Source organism: Nomascus leucogenys, chromosome 15 (genome assembly GCF_006542625.1).
Source record: "Nomascus leucogenys isolate Asia chromosome 15, Asia_NLE_v1, whole genome shotgun sequence".
Taxonomy (NCBI): Eukaryota; Metazoa; Chordata; class Mammalia; order Primates; family Hylobatidae; genus Nomascus; species Nomascus leucogenys.
In genome coordinates this window covers 80,006,366-80,030,525 of record NC_044395.1, presented here as the reverse complement: position 1 = coordinate 80,030,525, position 24,160 = coordinate 80,006,366, and the positions used below count along the sequence as shown (strand labels likewise).

Sequence of the window (24,160 nt, the reverse complement as noted above, 5' to 3'; positions counted from 1 at the left end):
CCCAGTATGTGATGTTCCCCTTCCTGTGTCCATGTGTTCTCATTGTTCAATTCCCACCTATGAGTGAGAACATGCGGTGTTTGGTTTTTTGTCCTTTCGATAGTTTGCTGGGAATGATGGTTTCCAGCTTCATCCATGTCCCTAAAAAGGACATGAACTCATCATTTTTTATGGCTGCATAGTATTCCATGGTATATATGTGCCACATTTTCTTAATCCAGTCTGTCATTTTTGGACATTTGGGTTGGTTCCAACTCTTTGCTATGGTGAATAGTGCCTCAATAAACATACGTGTGCATGTGTCTTTATAGCAGCATGATTTATAATCCTTTGGGTATATACCCAGTATTGGGATGGCTGGGTCAAATGGTATTTCTAGTTCTAGATCCCTGAGGAATCGCCACACTGACTTCCACAATGGTTGAACTAGTTTACAGTCCCACCAACAGTGTAAAAGTATTCCTATTTCTCCACATCCTCTCCAGCACCTGTTTTTTCCTGCCTTTTTAATGATCGCCATTCTAACTGGTGTGAGATGGTATCTCATTGTGCTTTTGATTTGCATTTCTCAGACCTAAAACCATAAAAACCCTAAAAGAAAACCTAGGCAATACCATTCAGGACATAGGCATGGGCAAGGACTTCATGTCTAAAACACCAAAAGCAATGGCAACAAAAGCCAAAATTGACAAATAAGATCTAATTAAACTAAAGAGCTTCTGCACAGCAAAAGAAACTACCATCAGAGTGAACAGGCAACCTACAGAATGGGAGAAAATTTTTGCAATCTACTCATCTGACAAAGGGCTAATATCCAGAATCTAAAAAGAACGCAAACAAATTTACAAGAAAAAAAACAAACAACCCCATCAATAAGTGGGCGAAGGATATGAACAGACACTTCTCAAAAGAAGACATTTATGCAGCCAAAAAACACATGAAAAAATGCTCATCATCACTGGAAGCTCCTCTTTTATCTGCTTTAAATACTGATGTTCCTCTTAAGATTATCTACAGAAAAAAGTATTTTGATGCAAACACACACACACACACAATTTTAAGCTACTGTTGGTTGGCTAGGTACAGTGGTTCAAGCCTGTAATCTCAGCACATTGAGAGGCCGAGGTGGGCAGATCACTTGAGCCCAAAGTTCGAGACCAGCCTGGGCAAAATAGTGAAACCACATCCCTACAAAAAAATTAGCCAGGCGTGCTGGTGTGTGCCTATAGTCCCAGCTACTCAGGAGGCTGAGACGGGAGGATTGCTTGAGCCCAAGAGATCGAGGCTGCAGTGAGCTGTGAGCATGCCACTGCACTCCAGCTTACGTGGCAGAACAGGGCCCTTTCTCTAAACAAACAAACAAACAAATAAAAGCCACCATCCTAGACGATTTCTAAAGTCCTTTCTAACTTTAACTTTCTAAAATCCTCATGATTGCCTCGTCTCTATGATGAAGATGCCATTCAGTGAAAACACAGACCAAGGCTATCTCACAGGAGGCTATGCTATGGCCATCTTTGTGAAATTGCCACAACCTTCTTGACAGTGAAATATTCTATCATTCAACAATTGCTTTGTGGGCAGGTAACCAAAGGGCTAATATCTGATGTGAAGCCTGGATCATAAACCTCCCGGTTGGGTTCTACATGTACCTTACCTCAACATCCAAGTCAACATGAGTGGAGGGTGCTTGGTGCCTCAGTTTCCTCATCTATAACATGAAGAATTGGTCTTCACATCTCTGAACCTCTTGTCAGCTTTTCAGTGCTATAATTTATATCAGTCCCTGGTGCTTGATCAAATTTAAACTGTGTGAATTCCAGACAAAGAGAAATTAGACCTCCAAAGAAAATATGGGTCTACAGAGACATATCAAGATGTTATAAATATAATGTGATGATGATAAATATGCACTGCTGTATCGAATTCTTAAATAGAAAAGGATAATAACAAAGTAACTCAAAACTTTTTAGAGAAAACTTTGTTTCCTAGGATAGATGGAGTGACAGGTCCCAAGTGATGTGCCAACCTTTTTTCCCCCAAGCTTCTTTGAAGAGATTATCTAAGTATCATTTCAGACACCCATCACCCTTATTTTTAGCTCTGAGTTCTCTTCACGAGTGTGGTGACCTGTGGCTCTAAGTTCCAGAGGCTCCCAGATATGGCACATGACTCATTTGCAGGTACCCTGCATTGATTTCCAGGAAGGTCAGGGGGGTGGGGGCCTGGAGAAATGATTTTCGATGTTAAACCCTTAGCTCTTGTTCCTGTTCCAACCACTTGACCAGAAATGACACACTTCATAAATTGATCCCTTGGTGCCATAAGCAATTGGCAGTGAAAATAGAACCCAAGTGATACGGTTCTCCAAGAGGCTCACAGCTGGCTGGGGGGTTGGGGGAGACAAAACTCAGGGCTTTGGTCACAGGCTATTTTCAGCCTCTGATAGCAGTTGTGTTACTCACGTCTCATTCACCCTCTCCCTCGGCCTCCCTCCTGCCCTTCCCCCAGCAGGCCAAGGCTGGTGACAGCCTTCATATATTTAAAGAGGACAAGAGCCCCTCAGACTCAGTTGAGCTAAACGGAGACCACACAGGCAGGTGAGTGAAGCGAGGCAGACATTTGAGCTGGAGGTGGGTTGGTTCTGTGGCTGGTCTGGACTATCCCATAGAGTAAGGGCGCATTTTACGTCTCAAGTGCCAGCACCCTCTCTGGTTCTGTGCAAGGAGGCTCAAGTTGTACTTGACTCTGGTGTGGATCTAGCAGGTATTAAAAAATTCCTGCAAGGATGGTTAATATTTGGGGGGCTTAAGGGACCTCATAGGCAGATAAATGAGTAAGGGATTATTCTCATTATAAAACTACTTACGTAGTGGAATTACATTTCCTGTCGTCTTAGTTGGAACAACTAGAAAGCGGGAGGAAATAATGGAAAGTCTGCTAACCTTCTAGTCCTACAACCACCACATAATTCACGGATGACAGACTTTGAGAAGATTCCTGCCCTCAGGGGCTTGGTCTCCTGTTCTGCAAGGATCAATATAAATTGGCGACATTTTTTCCAAACTGTAAAGTACTGCACAGATACAAAGCGATAAGCGATTGTACTAGAAGCAATATATAAGACAGCTTTCCCATGCTCAATTTACCCGGAATTGTGTTATTCAAAAGGTTGTGGTGAATGACTGAGATTTTGGGCTTGTTGATTTTAAATAGACTTTTGTATCCCAAAGATATTCAGCAACAAGTTTGCTTTTAATCATTTGAAATTAATCAAAACTGGACCCCAAAAAGACATTGCTATGTTGAAATATAGTAAAAGCTCTATTAAATGGGAGGATAATTCATCCAGTGGTCAGGATTCCCACTGTTTCCTCTAGGTTTTAGTCAAGGACTTTTTAAAATATCCCAGTGAATGACAGACATAGGTGTGATTGAGAATAAGAAGTGGTTTTAAGCAATGGTCTGAGTGGAAATGCTGCTGAAAGATCCAAGCTGCTGCCTCTAATTTCTGCCCCGTTCCTAAGCCAAGGTGGTGACTCCTCCAAGAAGGAGGAGTTGAGTTACTGGTCTGAGGAACCTTGTCTCTGCAATACAATTCAATGTAATTTAATGAGCATGTACGGACCATCTCCTATGTCAGGGCTGGAGGGAGGTAGAGGCAGCTCTATGCAGGGAAGGGTGTAAGTGAACAGCACGAAGAGTGGGAAATTGGGGATGGCCTGTGTCCTCAGTTTACATCTGGGATTGAATCTCAATGCTGGGTACATACAATTCATCACAATGCATGTAGAACTGCTTTATGACCCAGAAAATGTGAGGGAGTCTTATGACTTGGCTTTGGTCCCTTTCTGAACAACTCGGTCGTTTGTGGTCAGTGGCAATGAGCCCAGGCTATTGGGCAGGAGGTGTAGCTGAGCCCCAGGGCTTGGTGTCCTCCCTGGGGTTCAGGCAGACAGGTGCTCTGCAGCCTAGATACACGTGTCATCCATCAGAGACAGGAGACACAGGGCAAGGGGCCTCCTCCTTCGAAGGAGAGAAGGAGGGAAGGAAAGAGAGAAGGAGGGAGAGAGGAAGGGAGGAAGAGAGGAGTGAAGGGAGAGGGAGCCGCAGCAGCATTCAGCCGGCAAATAGCCAAAATTCCCTTGGAGGAAGTGGAGACAGAATCTTGATAGAATAGAAATTCAGAAATCCTGGGATATTCAAGAAGAAAATAAAGATAATCGGTTATAGAGCCAGTTCAAATTATAGCTCTGAATATCACTTAACTTCTCTGAGTTTCCATTTTCTGAACAATAAAATTAAGGGTAGGCTACCTCTATCAAAGGGACTTGTGAGAATTGAATGAGATAAAGTATAGGAAAGTACTTTTTTAAAGTTTAATATAACCGTACAAATATGTGAGGCCGTTGGGAAAAGGCATACAGCCAAACCCAATGGGTTTTGGGAGGGTTTCCTGCTAAGTACAAGCGTGCTGATAAAAGTCCAGAGGTCAGAGTGGGTAAGAAGCTGACCAGGAGTTAGAAGATAATTAATTTGTTTTACAAGAGGAAAGACCCAGGGCTAGGAATATAATACACAGGAAATACAAGTCCTGAGGCAGGCAGATTTCCACTTACAAGTGTGCTGTTCAGATATCTGTGAATAAATACTGTATAGAGGGTTGGGCTTCATACACAAAGAGAAATGTGATGCCTGCAAATGTGAAAAACTGCAGTTATTCATCCCAGTGAAGAATGGCAGGAAGGGAGACAGTAATGGTCTTAAAGGGCATGGAGGATGGAGCCTTTTCTGAGCTTTACTGTGGGAAAGGGTTGATTATGATTTGATGGTTGTTTATGGCCCTAGGCAGGTGTGGAACAAGTACTAGCTTATTTAAAGGTCACAAGAAGTTCTGCAAAACTCATTTTTCAGAGGAAGAAACTAAAGTTCAAGAAAGCTTAGGAATTGCCCAGCATCACATGACTGAGAAAGCGGCAGAGCCAGGAGGTAAACTGGGATATGATGTGATCTTTAAAAGTAAATTGTGGAGGTCAAAATAGAACAAAGAGTGAGTTTTGGGGAGGAAAAGTTGGCCATGCTTCAGATATAATTTCGGAAAAGGTGTAAGATGCCCATGTTCTACAGCTTTCATTTAATGTATGTCTACCATGTCTGAGTTTAAAAGGGGGTGAGAGCCAACACTCTGGTTTATTTCCATGCTGGCAATGAGCAACCTGTTCTTCCTGGGCTTTGTGAAAGGGCCTCTGGCTGGAGGACGTCATATATCTGGGTTCAGAAGCTCAGGAGGAAGCAGCCACTGACCTTGAATGTCCTACACTGAGAACTGAAGGGCATGAGCTCCCCCAGGCTACAGAGCCCCTGGCTGGGCATGCTGCCTCCAACCCAATCCAACAACGCAAGGGGGCCGACTCTCACCCTGACCTGGGCACACCTGTCCTGGGGCATGGCACACTCTGAAGGCTGAAAAACAAAGCTGATTCACAGTCTGAACCAGAAGGGCCATGGAGAACAAGCAGGGAGTGAGTTGGTTGTTCTAAAAGAACAGACTTGAAAACTGGAGATAATGTAATAACAATAATAGCCATGATGCAAGTAACTACAATTATTCAATTCCTGCTATGTATTAAGTAATTCTTTATGGTGTCTTAGCTATCACTATCTTCTTTAACCTGAAAACAACCTTCACAGACAAGCCTTCTCATATTGTCTTTACATGAGGACATGCATTGAGGACACTGGGTCGGAGAATTTGAGTAACTTGCCCAACGTTCAACCATTAGTGTTTCTGAACTTAAGCTTGGTTCTTCCAAAGCCCATGGTTTTCACTATGGCTATGTCATCTTTCTTACCCAAATTAAGAGCGAATAAAGGAGAGGGTTTGAGAGGGCACCCCATTGGGCAGCTTTTCTGCAAAGTGAGGTTTCAATCACTTTTCAGATCCTTAAATCTGTCTCAGGGCTTGAAGGACCCTTGAAGGGACTTCACTGTATAGCAGCTACTTGGATGTCTGTCCCCACCTTAGCTGAAAATCAATAGTGCGGAAGAACTCTCCAGTTCCAAGGAAGCCCTTTCCATGTTGAACAGCCATAACACAGAAAGTCATCGATTTCAGTGAATGAATTCAGTTTCCCTGTTAGTCCCACCCTTGAGTACCCTCTGTGTCCCATGGAGAGACAATGGATTGGTCACATCTCAATTCCCATCAACTGGGAAATCTGGGTGGTGGAGATGCTGACCCTTGTCCTCTCCAGTGTTATAAACAGGAGCATGAGATACAGAACCAGCTTAACTGGGGGTTGAATGGCAGCTCTTCCAATTACTAGCTGTGTGACCTTGGAAAAGCTACTTAAGCTCTCTCTTCAGTTCTCTTATCCACGAAAATGGAAATAAAATTTGCTCTGGGCAGCTGTTGTAAGTATTAAAAAATAATATATGTAAAGCAACTGACATAAAATAATATATGTAAAGCTTTGGAGTCAGAGAAACATAAGTTCCAATCTATTCATGTGACACATATCAGTCCCATGAACTTGGACTAATGTAATTTCCCAAAGCCTCCATTTCCTCATCTGTAAAGTAAATGTTATAATAGTACCTACCTTGAAGGGTTGTTGTGAAGATTAAATGATACCCAAGGGCAGTGCTCCAGGCATGTTAACCTCAATAATAAAGTTAGAAATGACTATTACTATCGCTTAGATTCCATATATATGTGTTCCTATGATCCAAAATCTTTGCTTCAGCCAGCGTAGAAAATTTAACTCACTGCAGGAAATCAGGCATCTAGTAGGATGACCAACTGAGCTAGCACTGAGCTGAAAACGGTGGCATTGTGGCACTGTGGCTTGAGGTCTCTGCCCAAAGTCATGGCCTAAAGTTCCCTCCTGGGTGCTCATTTTATGTACCCACCACTTTTGCCCTAACTCATCATTGTTCAGCTTTATAGTTGGTAGTGAAAAGAAAGAAAGAAAGAGGAAAAGAGGGAGAGAAAGAGAGGAGAGAGGAAGGGAGGAAGGAAAGGAAAAAGGATGGAAAGAAGGAGGGAAGGAAGGAAGGAAGGAAGGAAGGAAGGAAGGAAGGAAGGAAGGAAGAAGGGAGGGAGGGAGGGAGGGAGGAAGGAAGGGAGAAATAGTTGGATTAGGAAGAATGTGCCCAAGATACACAGTTCAGTTATTCTTTTGAAAATTCAGATTGATGAATGACAACTTAAAATTGTGGCAGAACCTAATTGGTTCTTACATTTTACATTACTCTACAATTTACAGAATGATTTGACAGTACTTGAGCTAATAGGGTCCTCTCAGCAATAGTGAAATAAAAATGATTATCGCCCTCATTCTAGTGAAGACACTGAAGTTCAGAGAGATAGAATGGTTTTCCCAGATCACACAGCTTCAAAGAGGCGAAATGGAACTAGAACTCCAGCCTCTGGCACCTGATCCAGTGCTCTTCCCACTGCCCCACTGAAGCACATTCCTAGTATAATCTCTTCTATGGTATTAGTTAAATCTTAGTTTAAAAGTGGGCACAAGGTAGTCTCTCACTGGGATCTCAGTATCCAAATCTGGAGTCCAACCTCTTCCAAGTTGATGTCACAGGGCTGTTCATTCTATCTCATCCTCGTAAATTCCAGACAATCCCCCATTTCAATCTTGACCCACGATTTGTCTGTGACAACATAGTCATCTCAGGGACTGGCCCAGAGAGTCGTGCCAGGTGGTATGATGGAGATTTTGACCCAGGTGACAAACAGGGCTGAGTGACGGGCAAGCCTATAATTGGTATCCCACCTTCAATGACCCTTGCCAGTACCAGGCAACGCTGATAAACAAATGGCCCATCCTTGGTACCTTGCCAGGGTAAACTAACATTCTGGGACTGTCTAGGGGAGTGTTGGGACACAAGAATTCCAGAGCAATGTGGGAAGCTGAAAAGGTTATGTTCATAAGCCAGGACTTAACTGGGATTTCAAATCATAGCTCCTTAATTAGCACATTGGTGCCATTTGAGTAACCTAAAGTGGGAAAAAATAACTTCTCAATACTGCTTTAAATTCCATCATATTTCCATGACCTTCACAATGGTCCTGTCCAGGAGATACTATTATCAACATTTTTTACCCAAGTTCAAGGTCGAGATTAGAATCCATGTCTCTGGATTCCGAATGTCTTTTTTTTTTTTTTTTTTTTTTTTTTTTTAGATGGAGTCTCACTCTGTCACCAGGCTGGAGTGCAGTGGCGTGATCTCAGCTCACTGCAACTTCCACCTCCTGGGTTCAAGTGATTCTCCTGCCTCAGTCTCCTGAGTAGCTGGGACTACAGGTGCATGCCACCACGCTCAGCTGACTTTTGTATTTTTAGTAGAGATGGGGTTTCACCATGCTGGCCAGGATGTTCTCGATCTCTTGACCTTGTTATCCACTCGCCTCGGCCTCCCAAAGTCCTGGGATTACAGGCGTGAGCCACCATGCCTGGCCTGGATTCAGGATGCTTTAAAATATCCTCTACCTTTTGGCCTGTGAGACATCTTCTGTTTAGCCTCCATGGTTACATTCCCATCTTCAGAAATGGAACTGAGCATCATTAATATAATACTTGCAGATTTCTATTTTAAATTTCAAGTCCTGATGATATATGTATGTCAGATATTTATGATCACTTAAAAACAACCAGTGCTGGGATACATAGTTTGTGAAGGAGGTATTATCTGTAATCTTATTCTCATTTTGAAAATTATGCCTAGGCAATGAATCCACACACACACACACACGCACACAGACACACACAGAGATATATATGTATTTTTTTCTCCCAAGAGGTATCTCTGTCTCCTATTAACTTGCAAGACATGCCAATGAAATCTCCACTGCAAATCTGAAATGAGAAATTTGACCTAAGGTTGTTTTCATTGAAAATTTCTATATCATTAATTTTACAAGTGTCACTACCATGTTCCTGGAGGAAATTTATTATATTTCTCCTCTATTTTATACCATGCTGAAACTCAGGATCAAAATGAACATGAGCAAAATTATGTGAGTCTATTCCTTTCTAGAAAACGTATCATCTTTAATGAGAGAAGAATGGATTGTATAAAAAGAAGTTGGCTAAGAAAAATATCCCTAAATGCTTACTTTTAAAATATACCTTGGTTATAAATGAGAGGGTCCAGCAATCTTAAAAATCTATTCCAGCCCTGAACGTCTATAGTTTAAATGGAGTCCAAAATAAGCAAATTTGGGCTATTTTAGAGGCTATTTAGGCCTCTATGCCTTTCTGCTTACTCTTTTCTCTGCATGATTTCATTAGCATTATTCCTTCCCTCTTTTATGTATCTGGTGAACTCCTATTCACCCTTCAAAACCCCATTTGAATGTGATCTCTTCTGTGACCCTGCAACAGTTCACTGCCTTCATCCCCAGTCTAAATGTGGGAAGCCACTCCGTCATTTGAGTTTCCGTAGCATGTTTCACAAGACTCTTGTCTGGTACACAGCATTCTGAGTCTTGTCTATTTTTCTCACTACAACATGGGCTTCTCAACGCCAGGGGTCACAAAGTACTCATTTTTATAAGTTTTCCCCCTTTTGTCACTGAGTACCTAGTGCAGTACTTGACACATGATAGGCAGGTAGTAAATGCAGGGAGAATGAATGAATGAACGAATGAATGTGAGTTTTAATTCTAAGCCTTTCAACTCAAAATCCATTACTCTTTCTAGTTTCCTAAACAACCTGAGCTATAGAAATAGAAAAACCACATGCATCTATTTTTTAAGAAATTCTTATTTATTTATTTTAGAGGCAGGGCCTCACTCTGTCATTTAGGCTGAAGTGGAGTGGTGTGATCATAGCTCACTGAAGCCTGGAACTCCTGAGCTCAAGCGATTCTCCTGCCTCAACCTCCTGAGTAGCTAGGACTGACTACAGGAGCACGCCACCACACCAGGGTAATTTTTTTTTTTGGTGGGGGGTAGAGATAGGGGCCTCACTATGTTGCCCAGGCTGGTCTCAAACTCCTGGGCTAGTGATCCTCCTGCCTTGGCCTCCCAAAGTCCTGGGATTATAAGTGTGAGCTACCATGCCCAGCCCAGTGTTTCCTTTTTTAAAGTTCTTTTCTAAAATTTTACTGAATTAGCAGAAGATCCTACTTCTGTGAGAGGAAGGATAGGATGTTCCTGGCTAACCTCACAGTTTTTCTAAGCAGGAAAAGCTATTTAGGGGAATACTTAGATAGAAACATTCCTTCTAGACCTAGTATCAGATTCAGTGGTCTGTTTGCTATTTACTTTCTGTTTCTTAGCAAAAAACTGCCTTTGTTATGAGACTGTGAGATACAATCCGGACCAGTTGACCCAGGAAGGCTTAGTGTTAATCGCCAACTATTATAAGAAGGTGACTGGCTTCCCAGAAGGGAAAGTGAAGGTCAGAAGCAGCCACTCAGAATGGCTGGATAGTGCTCCGTGTCATGACACACTAGGCTTCTTAGAAACCAGAGGATCCTAGTAAAAATTCAGTTCCCCTGGGCAGCTGAATTTCAGAAATTTCATTTAACATCAATGGCTTATTTTAGTTCTGCTTTGAGGAAACTGAAAACTTGGATTCATACTAAAAACATATGCAGATGAGGACAATTATTATTATTATTTATTTATTTTTTGAGATGGAGTCTCGCTCTGTTGCCCAGGCCGGAGTGCAGTGGTACAATCTCAGCTCCCTGCAACCTCCGCCTCCTGGGTTCAAGTGATTCTCTTGCCTCAGCCTCTTGAGCAGCTGGGATTACAGGTGCATACCACCATACCTGGCTAATTTTTGTTTAGGCCGGGCACAGTGGCTCATGTCTGTAATTCCAGCACTTTGGAAGGCCAAGGCGGGCAGATCACTTGAGGTCAGGAGTTTGAGACCAGCCTGGACAACATGGTGAAACCCCGTCTCTACTAAAAATACAGAGGACAATTACTTTTTTAAATAATTTTCTTTGGTTAATATCTCTTAAATGTAATTCTGTGGTGAGGAGACAATGACAGTCCTGGGGCTGTGGCCATTAGCAGCTCCTTGTAGCTGAATGTCTCCAAGGGTGCAGGAGGACACGTCGGCACCATGGTCTGGCTCCCACTGAACACTGTGAACTCTGTGGGACCTTCCTGCACATCATGTCATTTGATTTTCTAAAGGACACTGAAGCAGCAGGGAAAAGAATGACTGTATAGGCGGGAAAACAGGGATAAAGTTAAGCTATGTAGTTCAGCCTGATATGCACAGCAGGTAGAGGGTAGCCCTGAAAGCAGAAAGCAAGTTTCCAACTACTGACCTAGTGTACTGCCAATATATCTTATAGCCTGGGTGACTATATTCTTAAAAAGGAATGTATGGATATGAGGAATAACTCTGAATAGGAGATTTTATATATTATTAATATACTTTTCTATCAGCAAGATAAGCTAAGAATTTGCTACCCAAAATGTAGTCCACTGCCAGCAGCATCAATATTGCCTGGAGTCTGTTAGAAATGCAGAATTTCCTGCCTCTCCCCAGATCTACCAAACCAGAATCTGCATTTAGCAAGGTCTAAGGTGATTTGAGAAGCTCTTAGCTAGACAAGAAGAAAATACCATCTTCATAGACGATTCCCACTTCTGATGGGATAATTTTTTAAACTTGAGATGAAAAAAAACGATATTTGTATATACTTTTATGGACATGAAATTGGCCTATTCATTCCTTCCAAAAGCCCTCTGAAATACATAGGAACAGATGTTATTGAAATTTAACAGGAGAAGAAACTGAGTTCCCAAGTGGTAAAGTGATTACCCAAAGCCATCTAAGTGTCTGAACTTATTTAATGACTAGCACACAGTAGCTGTTTGCTAAATGAATGAATAAATGAAACACTAAAAAAAAAATTGGGCTGGATCCTGGTCTTCAGACCACTGCACTATTAGAGATTGGTTCACTCCTGGGGCCACTTCAATGTAGGGTATTTGCTTTTGTCCCCTTAGACTTGACCTTGACCAGATAGTCGTCAAGATGCCAAACTGGGGTGGAGGCGCAAAATGTGGAGCCTGTGAAAAGACCGTCTACCATGCAGAAGAAATCCAGTGCAATGGGAGGAGTTTCCACAAGACGTGTTTCCACTGCAGTGAGTTGGGTGGACACCCTGGGGGCCCCTCAGCATCCGGACAGCATCACAAAATTCACATTTAATCGCAAACACTGCATGCCAGTGGTTCTCATAGTGTGGTCCTGGGACCAGCAGCATCAGCATTACGTGGGAACTGGTAGAGATTTAACTCTTGGGCTCCACCAAGAAAAGATGGTGCTCTCCTGAATACCCTTGCTTCAACTACTTGCCCAGCTCAGAGGCCATTCATTTTCCTGTAGCTCAAAGTCAGAACAAACTAGCCTGTCACTGCTCTCTGTAGGGAAAACTTTGACCCCATGGCGACGTTGACAACATGTGACTTGGCAGAGAGAGGAAGCCAGCACTTATCTGGAGCCAGGATGGATTTGGCTGTCTATGTTGCCCCTTCTGGTCAGCTGTGACTGAAGCCAGCTGTGACTGGTCTTGCCTGAGAGAGAACCTATGTCAGGCAGGGGGGCAACACATGCCAACTCTGTATGTAAGAGTCAGAGAGGGAAGCATTTCAGGGCCTGAGCACCAGTAACTACATGAAAGAAATCCTGACCATTACCCGCCAGACACTGACTCACAAATGTCAAAAATAGGGAGAACCTTGAGACCTTGTGGTCCTCTGTGAGTCTGGCCCTGCCTGACTCATGTGACTTTGGACAAGTCATTTCTCACATCTAAGCCCAGGTCATGTGCCTCTGTGGTAGAGTCTTATACATGCACCTCTACCTTTAGACTCCACGTCCAGTGCTCTTTGACATGACTGCATTCTATACTGTTTCCTGGCAGCTAGTCCTGTTTGGGAGAAAATTGGCCTTGGTTTTGAAATGGCCACTTACCTTCTCTGCTTCCCTCCAGGAGGTCTGGCTTAAGGGCTAGCTCTGCTGGATATTTGGCGAGCCCCCTCCCCGACTAGTCCCCACAGCCACGCCAGCACCCCCATGCTTCAGCCCGGTAGCTGCAAGGCAGCCATGCAATTGAAAAGAACTCCAAGGGCTGAACTCCATCTGTTGGGGCTTTTGTCTAAAGAGAGCTAGCATTCTTTGAAAAACAGGATTAGGAATATTAGAAAGAATACTAGAATTAAAGTAAAAGGGACTCGGGTTCGAGTCTGGGCTCTGCCATGTACTCACTGAGATTATGGGCAGGTCATTTCACCATGGTGAGCCTCAATTTCTCCATTTATAAAACAAAAATGATTATACCTATGCACAGGTTGTTACAAGGAGAAAACTGGGGAGTCTTGATCTGGAAATCCAGCCTTCTAGGCCTGTGTTCTCCTTTGATCAACTTTGGTAACTGAGTGGGAACAGGAAATTGTAGGGAAGCTTTCCGTAGTAGGGGGTGTCTTGTCTTTCCCAGGTAGCAGGAAGATGCCCTGTTCAAAGGAGTCATAGTAGAAAAGATTTGAGCATTTTTTGGTACATCCATTTTAACCCTTTGATAGTTCCTGAGAACTCATTGATGGGATGAGGATTTGAGCGGCATACATTTCAGGAATGATGGATAGAAGAGCCCCAGAGAGGAGCACGCTTTTCTATATTACTACCACAAGATAATCACCCGTCCGCAGGCAACTCTGTAGCTGCTGGAAATGGCATTCAGAGACGCAGGGTCTACCTTACATTGTGCCCAGGCCAGTGTTCCCTTGACTTCTAGATAAATCTTCACAATTAAATCTCTAAACTAATCATGAAATCTAGAAAGTAAGTTTGCTGTCCAAAAAAATAAATAGAATGCAAGCAACATATGTAAATTTAAATGTTCTAGTAACCATAGTTTAAAAATGGTACAAATAAACAGATGAAATTAATCTTAAAACATTTTATTTAACTCAATATATCCAAAACATTGTGATTTCAATGTATACTTCAATATACAAATGATCAGTGGGATATTTTACATGATTTTTGCATTTGTACTAAGTGTTTGAAACCTGATGTGCATTTTGTGCTTACAGCACAGCATGTGGCTGTGGCCACAGCATTGGACAGCACAGTTCTCCTTTGTCTGTTCACAAAAGCTCATCAGAAGCCAGGGAGTGGCTACAGAATTGGCCAGGGCACGATAGGGTATAGGCAGTCTTGGAGTGACGGGAATGAGCACTGGACTAGGAGTCAAAAGAGCTGAGGTAAGCCGTGGCTCTGCAACTTACTATTGTATAATTGTGAACAACTCACTGATTTACATTGACACATTCATTCATTCATTCATTCATGTACTCAATAAATGTTTACAGAGGACTAATTCTGGCCCAGGCCTTGTGCTAAATTCTGGGAATATTAAGACAAAACAGGCTTGCCCTCAAGGAACTCAGAGTCTAGACCATCAGCAAATATGCAAGCAGTTGTTGTGGAGGTTGGTAACTGACAGTAACAAGAAGGGTAGAGGCAAGTATATACCTTCTATGTCTCAATATAAGGCATTCTTGCCCTAAATTAATCTTCATAAAAAAGATATGCCTTGTGTTTAAAGCCTTATAAAGTCTCTCCTGCTATAAGACATTCTTCCAATTATTTTATTTACTGATTTAAACTTTTTTTTGGTACAGATATTTTTTAACACATACAATGTTAACAGAATAGTCGAATAAAGTCCCTGAATAAACTCCCTTGCCCCACACTCATCAGCCCCTGGCTAATCCTACCTCATCTACAACCTTATCTTCTTCCTCCACTCCCATATTCAGTTACTTTATTTTTTAAAAAAGAAAATATCATTTGAAGAAGGCATATTAGCCTGAAATAACCTCATTGAATGCTGGATTGCTTATAGGGATCATTTGATAGAAATGGTTTTTTTTTAAAGGTAAATACATTTAATGCACACATATTATTATTCCTGGGGATATTATCTCCCTATTATAAGCACTGAGCATCACTATAAACAACCTTTAAGAATCATTGTTGCAAAGCAATGTAGTAAGTCATTACATGGTGGAAATTCTATATCTTTTTAAAAATCTGCCCTAATGCTATGCTAAAAGGTCCTTCTTGTTGAGATGCAATTTCTAGGTGACAACCTCCTACTCATGTATAAAACAAGGCTGCCTCTTAAAATGTACAGATAGAAGTGAAGGTGAGCTGCTCAGAAAAGCTGGGCCAGCTGCCCCCAGAAATGATTCTGGTGGTGAGGGAGATGCCGATGTTGAAGATGCAAAGACAGAATTGGAGACAATTATTCCCTGAATTTATGTGAGATTAGAAAAAAGTAACCTTTCCAAATCAATATATTGTTGATTTATATTACTAAATTAAAATTGTAAGTAGATATTTGACATTTTTATTTATATCTTTAGAAGCTTCTTTTTAAATTTGCAAAATAAATCTTTCTATAAATCCTCTCTTTGGAAAAATAAGGGCTTGATTGCCTTATATTTGAGGATACTTTACATTAGGTAACATACAGTAACCGGGGGCTTCAGCCAATAGAAGCCTAAGGAGTTAATAAGGCAAGTCTACCCCCTTCCCCACCTCCTCTGCTTCCAGAATTTGACCAAAATTAGCCTTAATGGCAATTGTCTGCTTGAATATCAGTGTCCTTCAAAGGCTATAGTAAGTACAGAAAGTGCTCAATCCTGATTCTTTTATGATTAAGAAAAAAATAAGTTTCTCTCCTGCCCTAACCCGCCCCCACCAATGCGCGCGCGCGCGCGCACACACACACACACACACACACACACACACACACACACACATACACTTCCCTGATGTCATTTGGGAAGACTCAGGGATGCAGTCCTTAGCAGGTCTGAGACTATATATCCCGTTCTAATGCTAGCTTCCACCCTTTTCCAGCTGGGAACCATTGAACCAATTTTGTCATCTGTGAGATCGGGACTGTCTTGGAGTGCACAACTCAGGACAGATGCTCCGCTCAGGAATCAACATTGTATTCTTGGCTCAGGGGCCCCTCGTGCTGGGTCTCTGGCCCCGAGCATGGCACTGGGGGTGCAAGGAAGGGGAGAAGGATTTCAACTCCAATCCCATGACCCTTCCTTTTCCTGGCAGTGGCCTGCAGGAAGGCTCTTGACAGCACGACAGTCGCGGCTCATGAGTCGGAGATCTACTGTAAGGTGTGCTATGGGCGCAGATATGGCCCCAAAGGGATCGGGTATGGACAAGGCGCTGGCTGTCTCAGCACGGACACGGGCGAGCATCTCGGCCTGCAGTTCCAACAGTGAGTTACTGCCCTGCTCCCACTTGCCTGTTAAAGTCTCCAATTATCAGGACAGTTCATTTCGTTCCCATAGCAACGTTTTCTGGAAGTGGGAGAATGGACTCTATTGTTGACTTGCCAACAATAGGAATACTCAGTCTGACCAAGTTCGAACAATGTGTCATCTCTCCAAAGACTCTCTTTAAATTATCTGCCGTTCTAAAGGGCAATTACTTTTACACCATGGCTCTTGGTTTGCATGTCAAGAGAAAACCCAGGATGTACAGATGTTTCATTGTTTGACCTTTGCAAAACTGCATGGAGTCTCCTTTCTTCCCCTTTGAGAGTTTCTGTGTAAATCACATAAATATGGCAGGGCAGCAATGGCCATTCTTTGTGTGCCTGTCATGAAAAGATTTCTTCCCTTGGATTGTAAGATGACAAATGTCCACATGGCAGGGGGAGTATGTCTGCAAGGATGGGCAGACATGATTGTTCTGGGGGTTCCCTGACTGCCTGTTGCCAATACAGTGCTAGAGTTCCCGCCACATTATCCTAGGGAAGCTGGGACTTCACTCTGGCCACCTCCATCCACCAGTCTGGTCCCCTGGGTCCACTTTCTTGATAACCACATTGACCTCCAGCCCAGAATTGAGGAAAGTCTGATGGCCACTGGCCTGACACTACTGTCTGGCCAGCTGGCCTCCAGGCTCAGCTCTGCACTGGGACTGGCCAGAAAGGCCCAGCCCAACCAAGGAAGTGTCCCATGGAGGGCCTCCCCCAGAGAGCACTTATGCCATCTGAGGAATCAGCTGATCCCTTCAAAAGAGAGTAAGCCACAGGAGAGCCTGGAAAAGTGCAGAGATGTGTGATTAGTCATCTTAGAGAGAAGACTTCTTTTTGTTAGTTTTTCTTATTACTCAATCTCAAATGGAGACTCTTGTTAAGGAAGAAAATATACCACTGCATTCTCTGCCTCGCATTGACTGAAGCTCACTTTTCAACATTAGGGCTTCCTAGTGATACTGCTCAAAGAGTAACAAGGTCTGAAGACCTAGGATTTCCTCCTAGTTCCATCAGTCATGAGCTGCCTGGCCTTGAGCAGTCACCCTCTGATCCTCACTCTCCTCCAACCAGCCCTGCCTCCTTTATAGGGTTGTGGTAGAGCTCAAGTGATATAATATACAAGCAAACACCAAAAGATACAAACACATGAGAGGCTGTTATTATGTCTCTATTTTGGACATTGTTCTCCTGGGACAGGTGATCCTTGGAGGCAGGACGACAGCCTGGCTTGTGATAAGGAATGCATCGGCTCATGGACTGTGGTTCATCAGGAACTGATTAGCACCCACTGTCAAAATCCCACCTTGCTCTGTAATTTTCATAGCTCTCTTTACAAAGGAAACAAGTGGCCTTGCAAATGGTCCAGAATAACATAAATAAGCACAGTAGTAATAACAACACAACAACAACAATAACACAAGCTAACATAACTAGAACATTTGCTAAGTGCTTTACAACAAAAAGGAAAGCTCTAAACCCATTTTAGCTAACATTTATTAGCCCTTACTACATGCCAGGTGGGAACTGTTCTAAGTGCTTTACAAATGTCACTTCATTTAACCCTCTCAACAACACTATGAGAAAGACACCATAATTATTCCCATTTTCCAGATGAGGAGTCTGAGGCACACAGAAGTGAGGTCGCTTTCTCAAGGCCACACAGCTCTTCTACTGTTTGCCAAGGGGAAATCTACGTTTCATTCATTTGTCTATTTCCAACAGGTCCCCAAAGCCGGCACGCTCAGCTACCACCAGCAACCCTTCCAAGTTCACTGCGAAGTTTGGAGAGTCCGAGAAGTGCCCTCGATGTGGCAAGTCAGTCTATGCTGCTGAGAAGGTTATGGGAGGTGGCAAGGTAAGACCTTCTGTATGAGCCAGACAGAATTTGCTCATCTCCACCAGGCCATTTGGGAGGAATGAGAGAAAAATTGGGAGCTGCAAGCAGCTGTCATTCTCTCTAGCTCGCAGAACCACTTTAGAAACCACACATCCTCAGCCACTTTCCCAGGCTGGAGCTGTCTGTCATCTAGTGTTGCCCTTTGAAAGCTGGAACTGGTGCAGTTTGATGCAGCAAGCATTATTCTACTAGATGGAAGGCACCCAGCTGAAAGTTCTGGGATACAAAGCAAAAGCCCCTCTACCCTCCAGTGTCAACAATCCCCCCAAAAGATGTCAGCCCCAGACCCACCACTGCCTAACTCAACCTGTTGCTGCCACCATGACCAATGGATACAGCAGACGCCTCACAGTAGTGAGAAGCATCCTCACTTACGAACTTCCTGGCTCTCAGGAAAGCCATCAGATGTCCGAGACACTCATACATATGTGCTCTGCATGTTCCAGTTTCAGGCCCAAAGCCTGGGTACTCACCAAAGCAGTCAGACCTGAGGAAAGAGAAAAATTATGTTTATACCACATGGTGGGAGGAAGGGCCGTGGAGAGCATCTAACTTCAAACACAAGGGCAGGCTCCACCCTAAAACTGGCCATTTGAAGACATATGAGCAGCCCTGGGCTGTACCTGGTAGACACGCAGATGTGCAGGAGGATGGAGATCTAGAACATCTAAATTATGCAACTCTGCCATCAGAATTACACAGAGGAATTAAACCAGAGAGTTAAAACAAGGTTGAATTCCCTGAACAATTGCCTGATTTCTTTATTTTTTTTCCTTCTCTAACTTTATATTCAACATAAACATCACCCAGTGCCCCCAGCCCAAGTCTTTCTCTGACCAGTTCGTTCCTTGAATCTTTTTGGCCCGGGGAAGCCCTTTCCCGTTTAGTCTATTCTGAAGGAAAACATATGCAAATCACCATGACAAATCCATTTTCAGGCTTCTGAGAAGTGCTGGCTAAGGCCATAGCATCTCATTTTCTCCAAACCCCCGGAGAAATTATAGGGGCCCATTAGGTAAGCAAATGGTTAAGACGTGTCACTCCTCTGGATGCTGCTGGTCAGGGACTTGAAATGGAAACAGAATGTGTTGCCTACCTCACTAAATATGCAACTTTTCTGTGCCCCTCAGCCTTGGCACAAGACCTGTTTCCGCTGTGCCATCTGTGGGAAGAGTCTGGAGTCCACAAATGTCACTGACAAAGACGGGGAACTTTATTGCAAAGGTGAGTGATTCTGGAGACTTTCTTGAAATGTGTTTTCCCTAAAAGGGCCCCTGGGAGAGGAAATTATGTTCACACCTGGAGGTCTTCCCGTGTCTTCCAGGAGGTATGGCTGCTCAGCCTGGGCAGCGTTGGATTCTCAGGAGCAAAACTACCTAAGGGGAGGGAATCTCCCACCTGACCCAGCTCTGGTCCTCTGCATTGGAGCATCTGGCAGAGACCAGATGCTTTCAGACGCTCAGTGGTTCGGGAAGTTAGGCACCTGGGGGAGAGAGGAGGAGGAGGAAACAGTGCCCTGCCTCTGGTCTTGGAAGAGGCCTCAGGCCAGGACAACTAACGCCACACCCCCTTCCAAAAATCGAAACGCCATCTGTTCACCTGAGTGGCAGAGGGGGTGACTGAAGGAGGGTGAACTCAGTTTGGCCTCACTGGAGTTTATCACGACATATCTATCTCCCTCCTGCCTACCCCCCACTAACAGTTCTGTTGTTGATGTTGCACATTACTTAGTGATCATAGGGACAGATCTGGTTTTCCTCCTGGTCCTTGCGGCTCTGCCCCTCACTGCGTCCATAATCCCTTGGTCTTGTGGAGAAATAGTAGAGGCTTAGCTCCTTCTTGACACTATCAAAGGAAGGGATGCCCTAGGGCCAAGGCAATGTGTCCTCCACCCCTGAGCCTAGGCCTATTCTGTTGCTCAGTGGAGTTTCATCACTTAATGATGGTGTCTCAAGAATCTCCAAAGGAGTATGTTGGAATGAAGTGAGAGGAGCAATGGAAAGGGAGTTAAGAGGGAAGACTTTAAAAGTCATAACTGTAGTTGCTGTATTAGTCTGTTCTCATGCTGCTAATAAAGACATACTCAAGACTGGGTAATTTATAAAGAAAAAGAGGTTTAATGGACTCACAGTTCCACATGGCTGGGGAGGCCTCATAATCATGGCAGAAGTCAAAGGAGGAGCAAAGACACACCTTACATAGCAGCAAGCGAGAGAGCAAGTGCAGGAGAACTGCCCTTTATAAAACCGTCAGATCCCGTGAGGCTTACTATCTCGAAAACAGCACGCCCCAATGATTCAATTATCTCCCACTGGGTCTGTCCCACAACATGTGGGGATTATGGAAGCTGATCAAGATGAGATTTGGGTGGGGATACAGCCAAACCATATCAGCTGCCAAAGATTTTCCTGTGATGATACAGGATGGGAACCAGCCCACTATCTGACAGATGGTTGCTGTCTCCTGGCAGTAGAAGACATACGGGGTCCTCAGCCTTCATAGCTCGTAATACCCTAAAATATTGCTGAAGTCAGTAGGGAAATTAACATGTAAATGAATAATTGCATTTCAAAGTGCAAAAAAAAATCTATAGTAGAGAAACATTCACAATGCAGTCACCTAAAAGGAGAGGAACCAGCTTGGGGTAATGGGGAAAGCTTCTCACAAGACATGCTTCCTCTGAGGCTTGATGGGTGAATGTGGGTTTGGGAGGGGGCACTCCAGGAAGAGGGATCATTGATTACAAAGACACTTAAGCTGGGACATCATGGTTCATTCCAGGTACTGCAAGTGGTTCTGTGTGCCTGGAATGTAGGAAGGGAGGCAGAGGCGGGAGGCAACAGGGGACGAGGCTGGGCAGGCAATCCTCAAATGAGAAAATATCTGCAAACACATTTAGTAAAGTGGCAAGAAGTGTAAACAATTTTTATTAACAGATCTAAGATAAGTATTGTTCAATTTATTTTAAAAAGTTAGCTCACGCATAAATTTTTTTTATTATTATTTTTATTCTTGAGACGGAGTCTTGCTCTGTCATCCAAGCTGGAGTGCAGTGGTGTGATCTTGGCTCACTGCAACTTCAGCCTCCCGGGCTCAAGCAATTCTCCTGCCTCAGCCTCCCCAGTAGCCGGGATCAAAAGTGCACGCCACCATGCCCAGCTAATTTTTTGTATTTTTAGTAGAGACAGGGTTTCTCTATGTTGGCCAGGCTGGTCTCAAATTCCTGACCTCAGGTGATCTGCCTGCCTCAGCCTCCCAAAGTGCTGGGATTACAGGCATGAGCCACCATGGCTGGCGAACTTATGCATAAATCTATCAAAAGGACGTCTCTAATAATTAAAAGAACTGTGCCCAGACAGAAAGCCCTGAAAAAAATGGCACTAACCAATGCATTGTCTCTCCCTTCATCCTCTTCTCATTCACAGTTTGCTATGCCAAAAATTTTGGCCCCACGGGTATTGGGTTTGGAGGCCTTACACAACAAGTGGAAAAGAAAGAATGAAGAGGTGCGCCATTTCTCAGAATTTTTGCGAGCCTAAAACACTTGCCAAGTAATCCTGCACAGATGGATACCTTTCCCCAAATAGTCTCTCCTTTGTAGTTGTACATTATATGTTTCTCCTCAGAAGTGATCACGGTCTTTACTGAATGTTAGAAGAGGCCTTTGGAAGAAAATTATGTAAAGTTTAATCTATAACAAATGCTTTATTATTTATAATGCTTGGAGTGGGAGAGGCAATAAATACATGTTTTAGTGCTATCTTGTATGGCTCTGGATCTTTTCTTTGAGACAGAAATTTTCAAAAAACATAAAGCTAGTTCAAAAAACGAGCTGCAGAGAATATAATAAATTTGGATGTCAACTGAGAAAGCAGCGAGAAGGAAGAAATAATGGGCAAGGGAAAGCAGTCTTTCAGAATCTGTCAGCCAAGTGTCTTTCTAGTTACTGCTAATGGAGAAGAAAACAGGGGGTCTGGGAGAAAATAGAGAACATGATAGCAAAATCTAAAAGGAAAATCAAAACTAATAAAATTGCTGAAGAGTTGATCCTTTTGTCCTATCATGGGGCTTCGTAATGTTACACATCTCGTGAAAACTCAGAAATGACAACAAAGCGTGGCATTTGCCTCTGTATTATAAATGACACGAGGATGATTTCTTTTATTCTAGGACAATTCCCTGGGGTTTAGCAATTTTCTTAAGACTTCTACGTCAAATTTGCCAGCCTTGCAAATGAAATGCAGCCAATTAGAAATGTCTTTCTCTGCCTCTTCAGCAAGTTTCAGCAGCTCAAGCACTTCTTGGGCTTCTGCTTTTAACAACCACAGCACTTCCCCCAGCACTGTGCAATTCTGAATTATTTGGAATACATGAAACAAGTGAAAATCTAGTGATAAGAACTATAAAATACTTGGCTAAGCCATGGGTTTTTGCACGCTCCAAGTCCCCTGGGAAAGGCTTTCTTTGAAATGAGCATTTATTCAGTGCTGTTTATGTAGTGTCTTGGACAAGGCCCTACATGAGCTTTAAAAGCAGTATACGATCTTGGCACTATGCATGGGATTTCCAGGTTTGCTGAGGGGTAACACATATTTGAGAAATGACCACAGGACAATGAAACCTCCTCCTCCTCTGCTGCGTTTCACAGTGACTCGCCCCACCGTCCATCTACCCAGGAAATCTGAAGCTAAAAACTTTAGCCATCCTTAGCTTTGCTCTCTTCCTCACCCCACCTTGCCTCACTTCTCAAGTCTCCTGGATTCCGACTCCAAATGTCTCTAGAATACATCCCCTCCATCCCTCTTTTTAGGATGTGTAATAGTCTGTTAGGGTTGCCATAAGAAAGTACCACAGACTGAGTGACTTAATAGAAACGTGTCGTCTCACATTTCTGGAGGCTGAAGTCTGCGATCAAGGTGTCAGCAGTGTTAGTTTCTTCTGACACCTCTCTCGTTGGCTTGGAGATGGCTGTCTTCTCCCTTTGTCTTCACACGTTTTTTGCTCCGTGGGTGTCTGTGTTCTAATCTCCACTTCTTAGAAGGACACCAGTCATATTGGATTAGGGACCACCTGAATGACCTCACTGTAACTTAATTACCTTTCTCAAGGCCCTATCTACAAATGCAGCCATCATATTCTGAGGTACTGGGGGTTAGGACTTCAACAAATAAATTTTGCAGAGACACAGTTCAGCCCATAACAGTGTATCACATAAAGACTTTCACAAATTGGCCTCGGCCTTACCCCTTCAACTTAGCTTTAGACAATCTCTTCCAGACAAGTTCCAGCTACACTCAAAGACTCGGAGCTTTCCAAATATGCCCAGAACCCTCACCCCAGCATGTCTTTGCTAATGCTGTTCCTTCTGCCTAGAATTCCTGGAAGATGGGAACCTCCCTCCATCTCTACCCACTAATCCAACTTCTTAGCCTGGTGAACTCCTAGTAAGCAAGTCACAGGTCAAATGCCGTCTCCTCTGCAAATTGTTTCTGAACTACCTGGGCAGAATTAATCTACCTCTGTACTCCCATAGCCGGTATGTAATCAGCATAGCACTTTTGTCATGGTATTGAAATTTTGAATTGCTATTTGCCTGCTTGTTAGAATGTGACATGTCAAGCCATTCACAGTGCTTGACACATAGTAGACACCTAATAAACATTTGTTGAGTGAATGAAACAGTGGAGAGTACAGGCCAGGCTAAATGCAAATGCTGCTAGAATCTAAAAGTTTATTACATACTGGAGTGAAAGAGTATAGAAAAAAACAAAACAAAGGAAGAAGCTTATTGTGGTTCAGCAATAGTTGTATTTCCCCTCCGCTTCTTGGGCATGCTGTTCCACTACATTTCCCAGGCTCCCCTACTGTTCACTGAGACACATGACTGAGTTTGGCCAATGAAGTCCTGG

General features: G+C 43.3%; 1 protein-coding gene across 2 annotated transcripts; it reads left to right on the top strand.

Annotated features, from left to right (window-relative positions):
- The first annotated feature begins 2,505 nt into the window (after positions 1-2,505).
- CSRP3 (cysteine and glycine rich protein 3) lies at positions 2,506-22,395 on the top strand. Of its 2 annotated transcripts, XM_003254310.4 has the most exons (6): positions 2,506-2,600; positions 12,000-12,139; positions 16,141-16,309; positions 18,077-18,209; positions 19,382-19,475; positions 21,677-22,150. In XM_003254310.4, the coding sequence occupies exons 2-6, from the start codon at positions 12,028-12,030 to the stop codon at positions 21,751-21,753; spliced, it is 585 nt and encodes a 194-aa protein (XP_003254358.1). In that variant the 5' UTR covers positions 2,506-2,600; positions 12,000-12,027; the 3' UTR covers positions 21,754-22,150. The 2 variants fall into 2 exon arrangements, with proteins under 2 accessions (XP_003254358.1, XP_030685508.1); XM_030829648.1 differs by lacking the exon at positions 16,141-16,309 and having other exon boundaries at positions 2,577-2,600; positions 21,677-22,395.
- The last annotated feature ends 1,765 nt before the right edge of the window (positions 22,396-24,160 follow it).